A 21,364-nucleotide genomic window follows, 5' to 3' on the forward strand; every position below is an offset into this window, starting at 1 on the left:
GGTCTGAATGAACATGCATATACATGAAGAGCAGGAGCGACGGTGCAGTTGCGCCGGAGAACGAAGTAAGACGAAACGAGTCGGTGACAATCCGACATTTTGGATATTCGGAAAGGAGCGAGTGAGAGCGAGGCGACATACTCATTGTCAGTGCGAGATCAAAGCGCGGAGAAATGAAAGCCGCCGCGCGGATTTTAACACTGACGTATCGATAAAATCTGCACTGTATGTACACTTGAGAATACTTTTTCAATTTTGGAATAAATACATTATATTCTGCCTATTTACAGTGTCCGGTGAGACTTGTGCCATAAAGCGTGTGTAGATAGAGCGGACTAAACTGAGTCGAAAAGTGCTCTACCATTTTGCAATATTCACAATAGTTAACAAGATATTAATTACTAAAAATCGCTTAATATTGGTTATTCAATAATTAGTAATTTTTTATTCAAATACTATCAACTTTACAGAAAAACAGCAAGAGACAAAAATTGTTTATTTTCTTCTCATAAAGTTCTGAGAATTTTTTCAGAATTTTTAATATCGTATTTTCTCATGTGTTGGTAAAAATAAGAAAATGCGGTACTACAAAGTTGATAAAAAATTCTAAAAAAATTCTTAGAACCTTATGAGAAGAAAATCAACAATTTTTATCTGTTGTAGTTTTTCTGTAAAATATAATAGTCTTTGAGTTAAAAATTATTGAAAACCAATTTTCGGCAATTTTTAGTAATTAATATCTCGTCAACTATATTGCGAAAAAATTGCAAAATGGTGAAGGACTTTTCAACTCAGTTTAGTTCACTCTATCTACTCTATCATCATGACAGAAGTTCGCCGGACACCCTCTGTATGTGTGTGTGTGTGTGTGTGCTGATGGTGTACCATATGTGTGCGTCAGAGTAAGGTTTCAGAACGCATAGCAGCTGATAAAGATGCTGCAAAGATGGCCTGTACCGATCATGAAATTCACCATGTTCACTGATATTCACGATACATAAGTGGATTTAGTGGATAGGCCGATAACGTTTCAGCAGCATTTGAATTACTTGACACTGTCTAAGATGTAATATCGTAGCAGGCAAAAGTGAGGATGTAACTGGAATTGTTTTCGATGAATGCAGATAAATTCGGCCGATCCCTCGACGGTGCCGACACTGCCAACGACGACTCCCCGATGATGCGGAAACGTTTGTTTCGCCAGAGGAGCATCGAAAAAACGACGAGATGAGCGTGGTAGAAACAACGGGACAGCACGCGGCGGATACATTTTTTACGATGATGCTGCCGCAGTAAGACACTTTTTCATAGTTCCTCAATACGCCGTAATTTATATCTGACATACATGATAAATGCGCGACAAGATGCTCGGTAAGTCCCTTTAAATTTTCTCCATCCCCTTTTTTAGGCGACAATGCAGATATTGCAGACATTACTGTAGACATCATAGATGTCGTATATGTGATTAATATCAAGAAGTAATTTCTCGAGAGTGGATACCAAGATATACTTGAAACTTCTTTACTTGGTAATAATGGCTTACGATCCACGTAACGTGAAATATTCACCAAATACCTCGCAGCGGCCCAATGTGGTTGGATACAATTATTCTGGCCATCCACCGCAGCATTTCCAGCAAACCGATGAAAATCGGAATGAAAACAACAATTTGCGCAGCAGCAAAGAACTTTGTCCACAAATCTCACAGCAGTCATCCAGCACACAGACTGTGCAGAAAGTAGACGCTGCGACTATGACGGATCCTCTGCAAATTGATTTTAGGCTTTCCGAATGCCTGGCACGTTGCTCTAGTACGTTAGGTTTACCATACGCGACTAAATATGAGGACTGTGGTACAAATTCTACGTATCAAGAAGTAAGAGCAAAAATCGAATTTGATATTGAACCACAGCATATTAATGGTGAGTCGCAGTTAATACTTTATACCGAAGCAACCTTTCGTTTGCAAATTATAATTGCATGTGATAAGATATTTATAGAAACAAAATGAAATGTTGAAATATATTTGTCTCTATTTTTTATTATCGACAATTCTATATGTAACGTATAATATTCTTTGCCTGTAAAGGTATGTTGGTTTACCATTGCCCCGAGTGTGCATATAGATTTAATGATCGGGAGGCACTTCACGAACATCTCGAAGATCATAAACAGAGACCACATATCTGTGATATTTGCGGGGCAAGCTTAAAACGAAAGGAACACTTGGATCGTCATAAGCAAGGTCATAATAAAGATAGGCCATATCAGTGTAACATGTGTTGTAAAGCATTTAAACGTAACGAGCATTTGGCACGTCATATGATTACTCACTCGGGTAGCAAAAATCAAATTTGTACCGAATGTGGCAAAGCTTTTTATAGAAAAGATCACTTGAAGAAACATTTGCAAAGTCACAATAGCAGTCGAGGCAAACACTTAAATATTTCACATAACAATCCCAACGATCAGCAGCCAAGCGACCAAGGATTGAGTAATTTTGCTATGATGATGAGGCAATCTGGCCCTCCCGCACTTTCAATTTTACGGACATAGTTATTACGCTAGATTTATGTAGCGTTCATATCTCCGTATCAGCAAGTCATTTTTACTTTATTATTTAGATAATTTTATTCTATAAGCTTTAATACGCGAATGAGCCTTATTCAACATACTCAACTTTGCGCGCGACGAGTACTTTCCTAGGGAATTTGTTATCGATATATAAGAATCGATGTTCCTAAGGGAGTATATACCTTATTGCTGTGTATTTTGTCAACAGGTACATAAGATTACGATAATGTTATATACTGTTTTTGTAATGTCCTTTATAATACACTGTACGTGTAGAATGTTGTCTGTATATTAAGAATATATCTGTTGGCATTTCTTGAAACTTGAACAAGTTCGGTATTAGTTTAAAGTGATAAATGACATATTTTACTTTATTACATTATTCCTGATATTTTTACTCTTGGAAGAAATCTTGGAAAAATTGAAATATCCGATAAATTTCACTTCTACCACATACCAACGGTTACGTTATATTATCGTTTACATTGAGATTCTGTTCTTAAACAGAATTGAGTTTAGAGATGTAGTTTTTTTATGCTTCTTATCTAAAGCGATATTCTTCGTTTCTTCAAGAGATCAATTTACAAACGTAGGCATTACAAGACAATAGAAATGAATCGTGAAATGCTGAAGTGCGTTAAATATCTTTGTAAGTGGAGGAGAAAGGATAATGTCAATAATTTGATAATATTACGCAATAGCATGTTGCTTCTACAAGTCGTTGATTTTTCTTTACTTCTTCTTTGCTTGCGAAGTAAGGAATTGAGAGGCAGACTAACGTCACATTGTAACAATGTTTTCATGCATATGTGTGCGTGCGTGCGTGTGTGCATGTGCATATATATATATATATATATATATATATATATATATATATACATACACTATATATATGCGCACATAAATACAAATTTGTAATTTTCATTACATCTTTTTGTGAAAGATTAAATATTTCTATCGGTATTTGAAATAATTTATACACTAAGTTTGCACGGTGATTAATAAGAAAGCGTAATAGTATTTTTGCAATTTGTAGCAAGACTATTAACAAATTATTGTTGTAGAGAACAATTCCATTCTTTAGCTAAGAATGGAAATATCACCTACAGTAGATTAATGCATATCTGTAGATAAAAATTATCGTTACTTGAGAGGAAAGAATGATATTTATCTGTTTATATACATATGTACTGTTAAAAATAATTTTATCTTTCAAAGTCTTGTTAGTGTATGAAATGACCCCGTCTTATTCTACTTTAGTAATTATTGCGCGAAGAGAATATATTTGAATATATCCAAATGTTTATTCTACGAAAGAGAAGAAATAAGATAATGTCGCTTTCATTTCCAACATTAGTAATACATTAAATCAATTGTGAGGTTCCACATTATACATTGCATTTATATGAAAATTCGTAATTTTATTGACATTTTCTTATTATATCGCTAAGTTGCGCTTTTGTATATTGCATTCAGACATGCACACAGACACACGGACACAAACGCATGTACAAGAGAAGAACAAGATCTAAAAATGATCCCTGAAGAGGAAGGAATAGCATTTTGTCATTAACGCAATAATCGTAATTAAATTAATAAATGATTATTATATAAAAATATCTACCTCGTTTATATAATACATAGTTATTGGAAATGCAAAAACGCATATTTAAATTGATCGATGGTTTTTAGCGTCACTCTTGCGCACAAGGAACAAGAAAAAATAAAAAGCAACGGGAGGAGAGGAAGGGAGAGAGAGAGAGAGAGAGAGAGAGTCGAATTTTTTTCGGATAATGGCGTTCCGAACAATAAATCTGATTTCTTACAATTTATACATACATGCATACATATACATGTATATCTGTATGTACACACATTATATACGTATACGAATTGTAAGAAAAAATGTACGTCACGCATTTTCATGGATATACATACATCTGTGTGTGTGTATGTGTGTGTGTGCGTGTGTGTGCGTGTGCGTGTGTGTGCGCGTGGTGCATCAAATATGATGTAATATATAAAGATGTTCATCTGAAACATCTGAAAAATGTGCACAAATTTTAGACTCTCAGTTTCGCGATCTAAATTTATTCGTTTTCTAGTATAATATATACTATGAGTTTTTCAGAATATTTTTCTTTTTTACTACCTAACGCTCTTATATTTTCCGCGTCTATTCATTTTTTCATTTCACGTTCTTAGACTTGATAGACATTTTAAGCATTCTATATAAAAATAAAACGTTATATCAGAAAATCGCTTAGTTATATCTCTTTCTTGTTTAATACATTTGTCTTGTCCTTTTCTTTCTCTTCACTACCCTTCTGTGCTTGTTCATGTGTTGATTTTTTATTTACATACAACGCGTATAATTAGTATTTTTGTACCCTGAAAGACTCTGCGGTACAAATATTCAACTAAAACGGTGCAGCGATGTAGAAAGGATCGTAAAATGTAAATTAAAATAATTTAAACGAAAGAATAATCGGTTGAAACATTTAGAAGAGATATTACAAAGCCGTCAGTGTAATGTAACAATTTGCCGGGAGTCCTCGAAGTCACTTCGCATTTGTATTCGTGTATAGTATATAACTACTAAATTAGAAAAACAGCATCCTCTTCTCTCTTTCCTCAAATTGGTGTTTATTGCTTCGGTAATATCGAGTAAAAAAAAAAGTAGCACTTGGAGTGAGATTACAGGAAGGTTCGTAGATGATAAGCAAGACGAAAAAAGTTATGGAGATTATATTTAAAATTTGTTTCGAAAATACAAACTGAATCGAGCACTCAACATCTGAATGTATCGCATTGTAAGGACTCGTTCGCGTTTGCTTCCTACATAAGACATACTTATATTTCGGAAAAGATCATACTGCTATTGGACAAAAAGAAATTCGTACTTCGAGGTCAGCCGGTCGTTTCACTCGTATGACTTGTACACCTTGTCACGCTAATCATCTAATCTATCTGAGAAAAAGAAGAATTTGTGAGCGTTTGTACTATGTCGAGGAATTTGTTTGTTTTTTTTTTTTTTTTTTTTTCGTCAATCGCCTGTTAACATATTTGTGTTACATAAACTTTGTAATTACGCATACGCAATCACGCATACACTCGTAGCACGCACTCATAGCGACGAGGCGTCGATTAAAGATAAGCCAAAAAGATTAAACGTAATAAATAACGATGCGTCTCTTGTCTCTGGTCTATGCAAAATCTTCCATTGAACGAGATGCTCTTATTGGCTTTATATATTTAATGTGTTACGCAAAAAGTGACTGCTTTAGAAAATCTTAGACAAATAAGTGGTAATTTTGACAACAAGCAGTAAACGCACGTTCATCCCTTCAACTTTTGTTTCTTGCACGAATCAATTAATAAAATTACACTCGCACTTGCGATACTCGCGTTTTGTGATGGGATAAATTCTTTCTTCACTTTTCTTTCTTTTTCTTTGCCCTATATAGCTTTAATACAGACAATTGAAAGTTTTGATACTGCACATAGAAAAATATGTTTCTCATTGTCATCTCTGCTCCTGAGAGATTCACATCCGAGTACATCGAAATGGTGTCACGCTTTTTTTTTGTTTTTTTTTTGTTTTTTTTTTAAATAATTTTTTTACTACCCTCGTCAAATAGTTTTACGACGACTAGTTAGTTTTTAAATGGTCGTCTTTTATACGATCTACCATTCATCGATATATTCGCAGTTCGTAACAAATGAATCAACAAAATAGCAGATTGGATACAACGATAAAAAAAATACTTTACAAGTATACGTACATTTATGGCAAGAGAGCGGAAGAGAAAAATGCCAAATTATTTAGCATTATTCGCGCTTCGAGCAGATTATAAAAGAGTACTTACGGATTTCACATCATAAGATGATAAATTATTGAACAATTGTAAATGTATGAAGGAAATAAGCTACGCATTGTACATGATTCGCATCAAATGTAAATCATTGTTGACTTGAAAAAGTCTTTTAGTCTTTTTTTTTTTTTGCGGTTTCGCATAAAACTAGTAAGCGCGTCGCAAGAGAAACGGATCTTATTTTCTCTATGTTGCTTCTAATCTTACTATTATCATTATTGTTATTATTACTAATATTATTATTGTTTTGTTATTTTAATATTATGATTATTGTTATTACTATGAGTTTATTATCATCATCATCATCATCATCGTCATCATCGTCATCATCATCATCAGCATCATCAGCATCACCTTCTATAAAACTCACATCTTCATAATTGATCGCTTTTAATTAAGACAAGAAAAGCAAGTATAAGATGTCACCGAGACATTTTAGTCGAACCGAAATATCAAATAGAACGAGCGTGCCTAATACTTCATAGAAATGGCATTTCTATTCAATAACCGTGTTTGTTTCCTATAATTACTAAAATTAATCAACATTCGATTTGAAGAAAAAAAAAATGAATCGAATACATTATATTTTCTTTCAGAAGAGAAGAAGGCACATAAACGAAATAAATGGCATTCTCGTTCATCGAATACGATAAACACATTCGCATATGATACAGATAAATTGTATTTATTCCTTTTGGCTTTTGATTTTTTGAAAAAAATTAAGAAACTGCATTGACAGACATACAAAGTATGCTTGATAATCAAAGATACGACACGTTACGTTCCGGAATTCAAGCTGTTCCGATAATATTTTGACGCTTGCAGTTGGAAAAAAAAGATGTAAGAAACAGAAACGAAGAAGACGGTCGCTCGAACCAACATCGTGGAGGCGGACAAGTGTACACGTAGTTCCGAGAACGGAGAGGCACAACGCGCCGCTTTTTCGACTTAGACCTTATCATGGAAAACTATACGGGTGCGGAAAATCCAGCGCAATATAAAGGCACCGGAAAAGTATTCCTTCTTCTTTTTTTTTCTTTTTCTTTAGAAACGCATCAACTATTATCTTTCCTTTTTCTACAGGAACATTACTACATCTATGCAGCTCGACGAAACGATCGTTTCTATAAACCATAAGAATAAACTCGCCTCGTCGAGAATGGAAATAGGTTTTTTTTTTAGCTATCCTTCAAAATAGATCTTGAGCCATTCATTTGTTTGAATAGTATGTCGAACTTTGGAAATATTTGCTTCTTTCTCTCATCCGCTTTCCTTTCTCCCCCCTCTCTCTTTCTCTCTCTCTCTCTCTCTCATAAAGCTATTTATTTTTTCTTCTCGTTATCTTTCATCTTTCATTTTATTATTTGTATATCCTGCCTATTATCTGCAAATAAAACAGGTTACTTTCCTCAAGACTTGTATCATTTCCATATATATTTTCATCGATTTCTTCTCACATGGGACGTATGATAAATCTCGCGCTCTTTTTTCAAGTAACATTCAAAAGATGACAATAGTGATCAAAATAGATCAAAATAGACGTCACTACATCATCTTTCCATGTCATTTTATTATAGCTAGAGCTATAGGCAGTTCGATAAATGATCTCTAAATTAAAAGACTATTAAAAGGTCTACATAATTCTCTAATTAAAAGTTAATTTTTTATAAACTTTTCTTTTTTAAATGTTCTTACACGCCTCTAGAGCTGTCATATACTTTGCGTTACAAGAAAAATTATGTATACATTTTAAACTTTTTCTCAACAAATTAAAAAAAAAAAGTGCGCGATATTTTACACGTCGTCCCGCGTACAGCTTTTAGTTTTTGTTTTCTTCTGTTTCTTTCTTATTTAATAGTATGTATATCTGTATATAAACTCTTACTCGCTAATGTATAATTTAAGACTAACGCTCTGCCTCGACAGTTATAAGTACGTGGCAATGAAATATCTTAATATTAATTGATCTCTTACATATGGTTTTTAGTATACACATGTATATATACCAGTGTATGAAATAATTATAATATATCATTATATTTGAGGTCTGACGAAACCTGAATTTTCTGTTACTCAAAACGCGATTTATATTAGAGATATGATGAAAAAGATAAAAAAAAGTGCATTCGAATAATCTTTTAAGTAATAATATAGCGTAATAATATATGTAAACAGTGGATATCTCATATCTTTATAAATATTCTGTTTGTAAATTATAAAATATTTTAATACCGATATAATAACTGTTTCAATAAAGCTTAGCAAAGTGTTTCAATCAACAGAGATACACAATTGTATATTCGGAATTTTTATTTCTGAAATAGTAAAGGTAAATTCTCTTATATTTCTCATCATATTTCTAACATTTCACGTTGCAATATGCATGTTTATATAATATATACACACGTCCGTCGTTTCTTCTCTATAATATTTATGAATATGCATAAAGATAAATAATAATTGTAATAATAACAATAATGATAATAAGAAATAATAGCAATGACAATGATAATGATGATGATAATTAATTTATAAAAAATGTGTGTGTGTGTGTGTGTGTGTGCGTGTGTGTGTGAGACGTGCGTAACCATGCACACAGCGGTACCTATGATTATATAAGTATCTGACAAATATCTATTAGTATGGCAAGAAAAAAATTGACAGGAAATAAATTTAAAATGAATGGCACGAACATTAATACTAAAATGAGACAAAAATATAAACTTAAAACGCAGATAATTGATAATTACATCAGATGTCCGCTGGGAACGATCACAGTCTGTGAAGAGATTTGCGATGTGGATAAATATAAAAATTAAAAACTACCTTAAACACACACACACACACACAAAACGCGCACGCACACACATACGCGTATATTTTTATACTTAAAAATTACATACTTAAATTAATCTTACGTATATATAGTATCTATATATATATAATCAGTATTCAACGAATGTAACGAATATAAGAAGTCCAACGAAAAATATGTATAAAAACAATGTAAAAAGTTATATAAAAATTATAAAGGCTAATTAAACATGACAAATGGTCAATGCTATGATAAGTCACAAAGGAAAATAAGGAATATATTTGCTTCAATTATTTGGGCAAATATGTTTGGATTTACATGTAATGTTATATACATATAGATCCTGCATACAACCTACACATCCACACGTATGCACGCGCACTGCACATACAAGAGAAAAATTTGGAACTATCATAAAAATATAAAATACTGTCAACTTTATATTATATATTAAACTAACGTAAGTTTTAATAAAACAATATATGATTTTTATCTATCATGAAATATTGCTATGCTTTTACATTTTTATAAAGCATAATCAAAAAAATTTTACAATTAATATAAATAATCTTTTTCCTTTATAAAAATGAAATAATTCTATTCTTTCATAAAAAATTGTTTTCTAATCGGTGGGTTGACTTGTAATTCTATTATGTGTACTAGGAATATTATATAATTTTCATTCCTTTTACACTATTTGCACTTGTAATGTTGTTTAACAAAAAAATTAAAAAAATATTTGACAATTTACCGCACACATCATTCATATGAATGTAAATTCAATGATATAAAAAAACAAAATAAAGAGATGTATTATCTCCCTTACGCACACACGCACGCACGCACGCACACATCACGCGCGCGCGCGCATACTCTCTCTCTCTCTCTCTCTCACATCGAATCACTTAGTTTCTAAGTTACATCGACTTTTCATAAAAATATCTTCTTTTTCCTCGTCGTACACGACGTATGGCAAGAATTTTTGACTTGCAGTCAAATTTCTACTCTAGAGTTTCCGTGGAAAATTAGTACTTTTCCCACATATGTACTTTTTGTTTGTGCTATAAAGAGCATATAAGTGTCTATGACTGTTTTTTATTTTTTATATATTATTATTCGAAAAAAGCATTTTTTTTCTAAAAGATACGCTTTATTATATCTCACAAATTGCTCCTATAATACATTTATAAACAGGATGTCCAATTATATAATCAATGAAGTAAAATTTTTTTCAAAACTCACATATATATATTTGAATAAAATAAATAACGTTTTTATATAAAATAAATTTGTAATATGTATTTTGTATAAATTTGATTGCTGATGACTTTTACCAAAATACTATTACATGCAAAATGACTAGAAAAATGAATTGAAAACGTCTCACGTTTCATATCTAAAAAGGAAAAAAGAAAGATGTTAATAAGAGTGATTTCGAATTTGATTAATTTTCAGCTAGACAAACATTATCTTTATAAAATAACTTTGTAAAATGAAACAATGTAAAAAGAAATATGTTAGCCTAGTTACGGGGAAGCTTTATCATAATTGGACATCTCTTGTATTTGCATAAAATATTATCATGTCTCTTGATGTATAGCATTATTATTGTAGTGGGAACATTACTGGCAATGAAAATTACATGACAAACGTAACAAGTTGTCTAGTAAAAAATAAATTAAGATTTGAAGAAGGAATGAGACATCACTTTCCTCCCCTTCCCTATTATATTGACAAGACAAAACGAGGAGGAAGTTAGAAGCACAAATAACGTAAATAACGTAACACATTTATAAAATTCATTCATTCAATTGAAATCATGAGTCAGTCTCGGAGCTAATTATTATCGTCGTTAGCGATGATAGTGACAATTGATTAGCATCTTGGTGTTACCTCTTCATCGAGGTTCTCTCCTCGTCTCAGAAATCTTTAACGTGCCCCAAAAAGTTAAGCTCATGTGACTGATAATGACCAGATGTAGCGAGTGGTGTGACGGTTGATTGATGTGCTACATTTACTGCCGTTAGATGATGATGATGTAGCGAATGATGCGATGTATGAGTATGAAGAATATTATTTGGATGGGGAACCTGAAAGTTCCCTGGTGGCGGGGCTCAGGACAGGAGAGAACCCGGATGTCCACCCGGAAGAACGGATGACGCTGAGACAGTTGTGGTTTGCATATTCGAAACGTTATTTTGTTGTTGATTCTGTTGCGTACCTGCAACAGAAACAAGTATCGTATACTTGATGATGTAAAGAGAGGTGAGAAAAGGAATAAGGAAAAAAAATGATTTTAAGCTATTCTTACCAGCGTTTTGACTCAATTCAGCCTTCACTCTTCTCGCAATGTGACTTCTGGTATGTTTCCGTAAATGATCCTTCCGATAAAATCCTTTGCCACACTCAGTGCACACGTGTCGCTTCTCCCCAGAATGTATTACAAAATGTAGCGTTAATTGTTCCTTTCTTTTAAAAGCTTTCAAGCAAACGGTGCAAACGTAAGGTCGCTCAGGGTTATGGCTCTGTTTATGACGCGTAAGATGGTCTTTTCGTTTCAAGCCAGCGCCACATATGTCACAAACAAATCTTCTCTCTAAAGTGTGACCTAAAAGGTGCTGCTCCAACAATTCTCGTTCTGGATACGCCATGTGGCATTCTGGACAACAATACAATGTCGAACCGTCTAACGCTGTCGTTAAACGAATTTCGCCAGGTTTCGGACGTGGCTTCTTCTCCTTCGGCGTCTTCTTCTTTTTCTTCTTTTTATTATTCGGTGACATCATTATATTGGGCGTTGTCGTAGTCGCCACAGCCACGGAGGTTGTCTGCGCCATTTCCGACTCTTTTTTGATACTTTCGGCAGAATACTTGAGAAAATGATGTAAACTCAATGGCAAAGTGCTAGCTGGTAAATGGCTGAGATAATCAGCTACAGTGGAACCGGGAGTCGCGAGCGACTGCCACGTTGCGGGCATAGTAGCTGGCGTTTGAGTATGAGCGTGCTGTTGGTGATGTTGGTGCATCGTATAATCCTGTTGTTGAGTGCCATTCGTCGTAGTCTCTCCATTCCGCTGTTGCTCCTCAGCCTTCTTTTCCTTGTTCTTGTCCTTGTCTTGAAGAAGGTTGCAAACATCTTGTTGGTTTATAGTTTCCGTAGATTGCTACGTGACAGAAGAATTTACGTTACGTATAAGTAAGCTTAAAATTCAAAAGCGACTAACGCTACGAGAATAATCCACAATGTTGAACGTTTGAACGTTTATTGTTTATCGTTCCGATATAATGATTTCAATATGATTTTCAAAAATGTACTCTGATTGACGAGGAGAGAGAAATTTGAGATAATTATATTTGGCATAAATATAAACTGCTAAAGAATGACAGAGAAAACGAGTCAAGTAATACGTGATTGAGAGGTGTTAGGAAAGTTGCGAAGGTTTTACCTGATGATACGATCGTTTCTCTTGCATTCCAGGCGAGTTGGTTGGTCGTTGCTGAACCGATTGAGCTTGAGTGTACGGCACATTCGGATAATGATGAACATTAGAACTGTTGGGATAGCTAGCTTTATTGTTCATCATAACTTGCGACTGAGCCGACTGTACGCCGTTGTTCTCGGGACGGTATTTTCCCACAACCGGCACTCCGATTGGAGGCTGGTTGGGAAAATGATTGGCGTAACGCGCGCCTGCACCACTGGAACTATCGGTTGCAAATTGATGGATACTCGGTATGGTGCTGGGGAAGTGACCTCCGAACGGTGGGAAATTCATTGCAGACCGTAAGCAGAATTCGTGTATCTAGAAAGGGAGGAAAAAACTGATGAGTGCCTTTCATGAGCAAATGGAAAAGTGTTTAGTACGAAAAATTCAAGGTTACTAGATGCGAAGGAGATGTATGTGTATATCTCCTTAAGCGAAGTGTGAGAGAAATAAAGGCGAATGGACCCGCGTGGAAGCGAGCCGAGAGGCCGTCGCCGCGCCGGCCGCGTTCCAAATCGCTCCGTTCTCATCGCGTACCTCTACGCATGCCGATGCAACGGCATCTCGACTCGCTGGCATAACTTTGTCTATGTGTAACAGACGCGGCGACAGCGGAGGAAGAGGAGGTGGCAGAGGCGGCAGCGGTGGCGGTAGCGGTAGCGGCAGCGGCGCCCGACGACGATACCGATGACGACGACAACGACAACGACGACGACGAGGACGACGACGAGGACGACGACGACGAGGACGACGACGACGACGACGACGACGATGATGACGAGCGACGAGCGACGCCCGGCGTTATATTTACTCACAACGATGTCCCTCTCCCCATGTTTCCTCGCCGTATCGGATCCTTTCTTCTTTCTTCGGAAGAAATCCCTGTGACAGAGACGAGAGTGCAGATTCTTCTCGCACGTGAGGACGATCGGAAGACGCCAGAGAAAGAGAGCAGTAGGTTCGGTTTTTTTCTGCCTCGGCCGAAGAGATTCTGCGAGACACAGAGAAGCGTCAAAGCCGTGAAAGCGCGTCGGTCAGCCACTCTGTCGTCGATCTCAGCGTCCGTCACCACTCGAATCTCGAATCTCGAATCGGAACCTGGGTAGCCTCGACACTGACAACCTGACGTATGATCGTCAACCGGCGACACCAAGGTGATTCGCGGCCAAGGACACGCCACCGCGGTTAGATATGGCACGCCACCCCTCTTGTTCGCGCGACGAACGTGGTCTCTGCAAACCGGGCTGCACTCGAGAACATGCCGACGAAAAAAAGGATCCGACTATCGCGACTGAAAAAAAAAAACCCGCCGACGAAAGATAGTCGTGGAAGATGGGGTGCACGCGCGCGCGCGCGCGGAGGGGAGGTCGATTGTCAAGGGGACGCGTTACACGCGTAGGGACTAGGGACGCAACCGCCGTCAGCCAACCAGCCCTCCCCCCTCCCCCCTCCTCCTCTTCTTCCGCGCCCCACCTCGTCCGATACTTAGTCGATACGATTCCACGCGCAGCGTGGGACGTGGGACGTGGGACGTGGGACGTGGGGTACCATCGCCGTACGTATCAAACTCGAGAGAAAATGGCCGTGCGTACGATTCTCAGTCTAGCGCGTACCACGCGCGCAGCCAAAATGTAAGAGATACGATATGGGATGGGAGGGTCGCTTACCATTCGGTAATCCTCGGTGAAAACTCGCCTGGAACGTTTCTTCCACGCAACCGGCTGTCACCGGCAAAAGGATTTCTCGCGCGGTGTACAGTTGACACCTGTCTCTCAAACCGGTGTCCCCATCCCACTTATCCGCCCTCTACTGTGCCAGCCTCTTAACTATTTTTTCTCTCTCCCGGATCTCCCGCCTCCCGACGTGACGCGCCGCGACGCGTCGCAGAGCATCGCAGAGCGTCGCAGAGCATCGCACCGGCGTGAACGGGACGAAAGTACCAGAATCGCGAGCAAGATTCTCTATTTGCACCTTTTCCCGCCGATATGCCGTTACATCCCCTCTACATGGATACATCGGCCTTACTTTCGCACACATCTCTTGATACATATATGCATGCATTTTAAAACAGTTTTGGAATTGTGAGCCAACTTTAAATGCTTCCAAGTAAAAAACCATTTTACTTTTAGAACCTCTATTATTATTTCTCGATTCTTTATATTTCGAATTACACATTATCTTTAATTCGAAAACTATTGTAGCCTCGACATTTTTGTATTAGGATTTTCGTCTCAAAATTACCTCAAGAATACGTTGTTAAAAGGAAATTCGGTAATTGCGAGACACCCTGTATATATATGTATACAGGATGATTTCGTCACCCGTGAGTAGAGTGAATCGAACTGAATCGAAAAGTCCTCTACCATTTTGCAATTTTTGCAATAGTTAACAAGATATTATAATGATTACTAAAAATTGCCAAATATTGCTCTTGGTCGTTAATTTTCTTCTCATAAAGTTCCGAGAATTTTTTCAGAATTTTTTAATACCATATTTTCTCATGTTGGTAAAAAATTCTGAAAAAATTTTTAGAGTTTACTTTATGCTAAAACAAACAACTTTTTCCTTTAAATGGCGTCCGATAAATAGTTTTTGCAGAATAGATTAAAGTTAACAAATAAGCGCAAAAAATATTTATCGGACGCAATTTTGTTAAAGGAAAAAGTTGTTTGTTTTAGCATTAAGTACCATGTCCTGTACTACGAATTCGTGAATTTTGGATCAGCCATATATATAAAACTTGAACATAAGATTATTTACAAAGGAAAGGTACGTAACGTGTGAAGAAATGTCTCATTAGAGAGGTAAGAATAATTTTGTATTAAATGTATGTTTTATTTCAGTTTTCTCCTCCAATATTTATGTAAGTAACAATGAAAATGACTTATGTACTACTCTTATCCTAACTACGATAATGGTATATATATCTGTATAATATTATGATAATAAAATAATAATATTTCTTGTACAGTTACCCATTGCCTTTAATTGTAATACTTACAGTAAGAAGTTTTTTTTTCATGTATACATACACCTTTATAAAAAAGCTTTTTCAGGTGAATCACGATTCATCGATTTGGTTAACATTCGAAGATTTTAATTCTCTATATTCTTTGTTATCTTCTATGTTCCTTTACATATTCCTTTGTATCGTATCATTTAATTCGTGTCCAATTGAATTTACGCAAGTATTTCGTATTTGTCCGTAATGATTTTACGACGTGCAAGTTTATTTCTTTTTGCGCAAACATCGATATTAAATCAAGATGAATCCTTTGCGGATTCCGAAGAATTATCGATTGTAGAAACGATAATTTCACAGCAGCGTAAATCATTACGCAAATGCGTAATTCAGTAATTTTTTTCATAATTATTATCCCTTTCCCTACCATTTCTGAAAAAGTACTAAACGTTATGGGTTCTTTATATGTAATTCTACCACCAACTCGTAACTCGTTATTCATATAGCTTGGGTTTCATCAATCGTCCCCAATACTCTGCGTTTTTACGAAGGCAACATATGCAATGATCTAAATTATAGAAAAATGTAAGCATGCTTCCGTTGATATATTCCTACAAAATACAAATTGAACTTACAATTTATCTCGGCAGATTCCCTTATAATGTCACGATTGTATTGCATAAGAGAAATAAATAGAGTTCACCTCGCGCGCATACGGCACGTACCATTATTATTACATTTCCTCTCACATTCATGAAAATTCGCACATGTATTTACAATCTGTTCCATACGTATTTCTCTCGCGTTTAATTCTTTCATTACGTATTTTTTATCATCATCGTAAAAGCGAATTATCATTCAAATATAATCGATTATTATTATTATTAGCCCAAAACTCGATCGCCATGCTATCTTGGGCGAATCCAGTTCGCGCTTTCAAAAATATATATTTTTGTTTGTTTGTTTGTGTGCGTGTGCGTGTGTACCTATCTGTGTGTGTGTGTGTCTGTGTGTGTATATATATATATAAACTTCATATTTATTTCCAACTTGCGTCATGGAACTGGATTAGCGACAAAAACAATCTTATTTGAGGCGAACGGCAACTTCGTCGCTTCTTTCCACGTACGCTACAACGTGTACGTAAAAGAGAAATTTGTGTATACGCATTTTTTGTCACTTCAGCTCGACACGCTTTACAAGATAATAATTATTATAAACACGAGCTTGTGCCGTGATTAAAGGTGATTCAAACCGATGGCGCGAACATTTCAATTCTAACAAACTGGCTTTGTGTCGCTGGACCAAGGACGTACATCTTAAAGAAAATGGAGGTGTTTCAAATGCCTTTGAAAGAGACTACGTAAAAAAAGTAATCAGTAATCAACTAGCCAACGAAACTTTCGTTCGATAATATGAATTTTCCTATCAAATTTGCAAAACTTAATCAGCGAGTACGCTATGTCGTGTACGACATTTAGCGTGCTGATGATTGAAACGAAAGAACCGCCCAAGTTGATTCGGGGCGGTATGCTGTTGCTAATGCTGTTGCTGTTGTTGTTGTTGTGGCTGCTGTTGCGGCTGTTGCGACTGTTGCGACTGTTGTTGCTGTGATTGCTGTGATTGCTGCTGCTGCTGCTGTTGCTGCTGCTGTTGCTGATGATGAAGCATCGTCATAGCTCCAGTTTCAGCCGCTGTAGGCAAAACTACGGTAGACTGTTCGTTAACCGATATCTGATGAATCTGCGCTTGGGATCCTTGTCCTACTTGAATCTGAATTTGTTGCAATTCGGGTACCGACGACTGTTGCTGTATTTGTTCCACTTGTTGTTGGTCCGTCTGTTGTTGATTATTCTGCGACGTATCGTTCGTCGTATTCAATGGATCCTCTTTGGCACGCTTAGTAAGGTGAGATCTCGCGTGCTTTCTAAGGTGGTCTTTCCGATAGAATGCTTTGCCGCATTCGGTGCAAACTTCGGTCTTTTGCCCAGAATGTATAACAAAATGAAGATTCAAGTGCTCTTTTCGTTTAAAGCCCTTCATACAAACGGAACAAATGAAAGGCCTATCAGGATTATGGCCCAATTTGTGCCGTTCCAAATGTTCCTTTCGTTTAAGACCAGCGCCGCAAATGTCGCATATAAATCTCCTTTCTATTTTATGTCCAATCAAATGCTGTTCCAAACTTTCCTTCTCCGGATACGCCATATTACATTGAGGACAGCAAAATAGGGTCGTGCCATCGAGAGCAGTGACTATACTCACTTGTCCTGGTTTTGGTTTCTTCGGCTTCGGTGGTTTCTTTTTGTATTTTTTTTTCCGCTTAGGTTTCGCTCCTGGCTCCTGTTCTTCGACAACGTCGGGAATGATGGCCGTTTCTCCTCCGGCGACTGTAATCTGCACGGCTTGCTCTCCCGAAGCTGTACTTCCAGAAGCATCGAGACCATCCGGTCCGAGCGGACTGGATTCAATGGTAGCTTCCCTTTTAATAGTTTCCGCCGAAAACTTGAGAAAATGTTGCAAACTAAGAGGCAAAGTACTTGTTGGCAGTCTGGAGAGATAATCTGCGACCGTGGATCCTGGAGTAGCGAGACTCTGCCAGCTGGCAGGCATAGAAGTAATGAATTCTTCCCCACTCTGATTACCTTGACTCTTGACACTACCTCGTTTAATAAGAGCCACGGGTGTCGTGCCCTCCTTAACATCCTCCTTGGACTCCTCTATGCTCTCTCGTAGAATCAAGTCTTGAGGAATCTGGGCAACTACAGTTAGACCTTCGGGCGCTCCCGGAAGTTGTACCGTCTGTTGAATAGTCTGTTGAGACGTAGTGGTCACAGCGGTAGACGTACTTTGTGTCGTTTGATCAGACCTGCAATCGAATTAAAGTGTCAAAATTGGCAGAATCTTTTTTTTTCCCCTTAACTTTGTCTAAGATTTTGCTCTTACAATTTGTAATATTATATTTGTGAGAGTAATAGAACGAGATTTATAGAACGTTGAATAGACTTAAAAATGAACTTACGTTTGCGTAGTCGCTACAGTGTTTTGCGGTTGTACTTGAATTTGAACACCATCCGCGCCTTGCTGACTATAAGCAACAGTGAGAACGGTAGCTGCTCCTTGTGGAAACTGACTCAGGGATATCGGTGCCAAATGATACTTTGGCTGATCGCCGCTGTTTCCGCTTTGAGACACGCTAGGATTGACCACTTGTATTTGGACAGTCTGCTGTTGCTGCGTGCCATCCTTTCCCGGAACAGTAATAGGTAAAGTAATAATTTGTTGCTGTTGACTATTACCGCTCTGAGCCACAGCAAAGCCATTTGGATCGACTGGTCTTAAATAATGAACTCCACCTTCACCACCGGATAAAACGCCGACCACCTGTCCTCCAGTGGTAAGATTCTGCGCGAACTTGGCTGTGGCGAATTGATGAACAGTGCCGGTCGGCAACGAGCCAGTGAATGAAGAAAAAGGCGTGAAATTCATTTTCAAAATTCCAACGATTACACCTGTAACAGGAAAAGATGCATTCTCAGATTATTGTAGCAGTTGACTACAAAATTTGTCTCATCTCTAAAACTCAACATTGACTCAACATTTCCAAGGAAAGGTACATACATCCGTTGTGTCTCCGCTACTCTCTTAAAACACAACGAGATATTACGAGGTGACTCGACTAATTAGAAGACACTATTATGATATTATAGGACAGCTCGAAAATTGATAAATTTTTGTTTTTAACCACTCATACATGTACGTACATATTTATATGTGTGTTGGATGTGCAATTACAAATATCAAAGCATCAATTTTAGAAAGACAGAGCTGATGCAGCCTACAATAGGTAAATACGTAATCAATCAAGTGCTGAAAAAGTTGAGCATTTATTCAAACGTGTAACAGGATTATTTGATTTATTTATCATTTATTTCCATCGCATTCATGGCACACGGATACATATCGGAAAGATTTATTTAAATCAATTATTTGAATAATCTATTTGAGTTGCACATACACACACGTATATACACATCCATTGTTTCAATAAATAAAATTGAGAGATGGACAAGGTGTCCATCGCGCGTTAGCGAACGATAGCAAGATCGTTTCTCTCCCGGTCCCATTTATACACGGCGATTGTGAGCCTCAACCTAATCCAACAAATTCTAAAGAGCGACAAACTCAAAATTCGACGTTTGAGTAGATGGCAGCGAGAGAGAGAGAGGAGGGGGGGGGGGGAGAGAGAGAGGTGAACAACGTGGTTCCGATTCGGAGCCTTAGTGATATCGCGTTCCGCGTGCACGAGGGTGGGGTGAGGACTCCCCCACTTCACCCCCTCCCCCTACCTAAAAGGGATCCGGGAGCAGGGAGGATAGTCGTCAAAGTGGCCCAGGATCCCACCCCACTCCACTTCACTCCACTCCACTCCACTCCAGTGCGCGGCGACGGTGCCCCTACGGGTGCAACGCAAAGGGTAGGAGCGCGTAGAGGATAGGGGGAGGGGGAGAGGCAGGGGCAGGGGGGGGGGAGGTATCATAGGTGGGAACCTACCGCGAAATAGAGCTCGAGAGACTCGGCTCCTCTTTCTCTCGCGCGCGTTACCTCGACGTAGCGTGTACCGCGAGAACGGGACGAGAAAGAAGGCGAATTGACAAGGGTAGGGGAATGTCAAGAAAGAAGGGAGTCGCACACCGACGTTCTCTCCCCGGGGAAGGGGAACGCGAAAACGTCAGGGGGTTACGAAGGTACCCGTAGCGGGCGGACACGGCGCGCGCCAGACGAATTGGGGCAATGATGACAATGATAACGATAACTGAGGCGATCCCCACCCTTCGTTGACGGGATCCGTCGGGATCCGTGGACGGGAAGAGAGAAAGAGGTTAAGATATTCGCGGATGTGGGTGTCGTGCCCGCCAAGGGTGTTACTTTGAAGGGGAGGGAGAGAGAGAATGTTGTGCTCGGATGAATTACGAATTTCGAGCTCCCTCGGACGCTACACGAGGCGCTACGCTTCACCACCTCTCGTCGACACCACGCAACGTGTTTTGCGTTGTACGCGAAATGGCGTGCGCGACTGATCGGACGGCTCCGTTCTCGCTCGTGTCGACTACCGACGCTAGATTCGGCTAGACGCTCTCGTAAGACGCGCATGTCGTCATGGCGCAACGATTCTCCTAAGGTTAGTCGAGGCTAAGTTTATCCTTGTCTCTCACACGCGTTTCTCTCTCTCTCCCCCCCCCTCCCTTCCGTCCGTTCCTCTCCTTACATACTCGATGCCTCGGATGTATCGTATCTTTGTTTCAATCAGGCGCTCCGCGAAGCAAGTAGCGCGCACATACACACACATATATATATATATATATATATATGTGTGTGTGTGTGTGTGTTGTGTATATATGCACGTAATGGAGATTTTTCGCAAGATGCGATCCGTCTAGCTAGACAAGCTAGGGGCGTTTCGCATTACTACGTGCGGGACGCTGCACGCCAAACGGATCGGCGCGGCGTCCCGCATCGTTTCCTTTCCGCTTTCCTCCTCACTGCTCTCGATATCGTACCATGCGATGCGATGCGACGCACATACGTTCTTGATTTTTAGAAGAAATTATTGGGAGGAAAAAGGGGAAAAACGCATCGCGAAAGTTCCGTT

At 38.1% G+C, this 21,364-nt stretch overlaps 3 protein-coding genes across 9 annotated transcripts; 1 reads left to right on the forward strand and 2 right to left on the reverse strand.

Annotated features, from left to right (window-relative positions):
- Positions 1 to 60: 60 nt before the first annotated feature.
- Positions 61 to 7,677, forward strand: LOC105144385 (uncharacterized). 3 transcript variants are annotated; one of them, XM_087412142.1, is made up of 6 exons: positions 70 to 225; positions 1,125 to 1,292; positions 1,409 to 1,922; positions 2,090 to 2,245; positions 7,275 to 7,463; positions 7,533 to 7,677. In XM_087412142.1, exons 3-5 carry the CDS (start codon positions 1,535 to 1,537, stop codon positions 7,448 to 7,450), a joined length of 720 nt encoding a protein of 239 aa, XP_087268268.1. In that variant the 5' UTR covers positions 70 to 225; positions 1,125 to 1,292; positions 1,409 to 1,534; the 3' UTR covers positions 7,451 to 7,463; positions 7,533 to 7,677. The 3 variants fall into 3 exon arrangements, with proteins under 3 accessions (XP_087268267.1, XP_087268268.1, XP_011051568.1); XM_011053266.2 differs by having other exon boundaries at positions 75 to 225; positions 7,275 to 7,677; XM_087412141.1 differs by lacking the exons at positions 7,275 to 7,463; positions 7,533 to 7,677 and having other exon boundaries at positions 61 to 225; positions 2,090 to 4,833.
- A 2,157-nt stretch (positions 7,678 to 9,834) lies between these two features.
- On the reverse strand, positions 9,835 to 14,557 carry LOC105144386 (uncharacterized). Of its 5 annotated transcripts, none has more exons than XM_087412137.1 (4): positions 14,417 to 14,557; positions 12,711 to 13,067; positions 11,576 to 12,428; positions 9,835 to 11,485 (listed from the first exon to the last, which is right to left on the reverse strand). In XM_087412137.1, the coding sequence occupies exons 1-4, from the start codon at positions 14,417 to 14,419 to the stop codon at positions 11,379 to 11,381; spliced, it is 1,320 nt and encodes a 439-aa protein (XP_087268263.1). In that variant the 5' UTR covers positions 14,420 to 14,557; the 3' UTR covers positions 9,835 to 11,378. The 5 variants fall into 5 exon arrangements, with proteins under 5 accessions (XP_087268263.1, XP_087268265.1, XP_087268264.1 ...); XM_087412139.1 differs by lacking the exon at positions 14,417 to 14,557 and adding an exon at positions 13,565 to 14,193; XM_087412138.1 differs by lacking the exon at positions 14,417 to 14,557 and adding an exon at positions 13,435 to 14,193.
- Positions 14,558 to 15,563: 1,006 nt separating this feature from the next.
- Positions 15,564 to 19,223, reverse strand: LOC105144387 (uncharacterized). The gene is made up of 2 exons (XM_011053270.2): positions 18,734 to 19,223; positions 15,564 to 18,580 (listed from the first exon to the last, which is right to left on the reverse strand). Exons 1-2 carry the CDS (start codon positions 19,198 to 19,200, stop codon positions 17,251 to 17,253), a joined length of 1,797 nt encoding a protein of 598 aa, XP_011051572.1. The 5' UTR covers positions 19,201 to 19,223; the 3' UTR covers positions 15,564 to 17,250.
- Between the last annotated feature and the right edge of the window lie 2,141 nt (positions 19,224 to 21,364).

The sequence above is a fragment of the Acromyrmex echinatior genome, chromosome 12 (assembly GCF_024713525.1).
Source record: "Acromyrmex echinatior isolate Ae372 chromosome 12, ASM2471352v2, whole genome shotgun sequence".
Lineage (NCBI taxonomy): Eukaryota > Metazoa > Arthropoda > Insecta > Hymenoptera > Formicidae > Acromyrmex > Acromyrmex echinatior.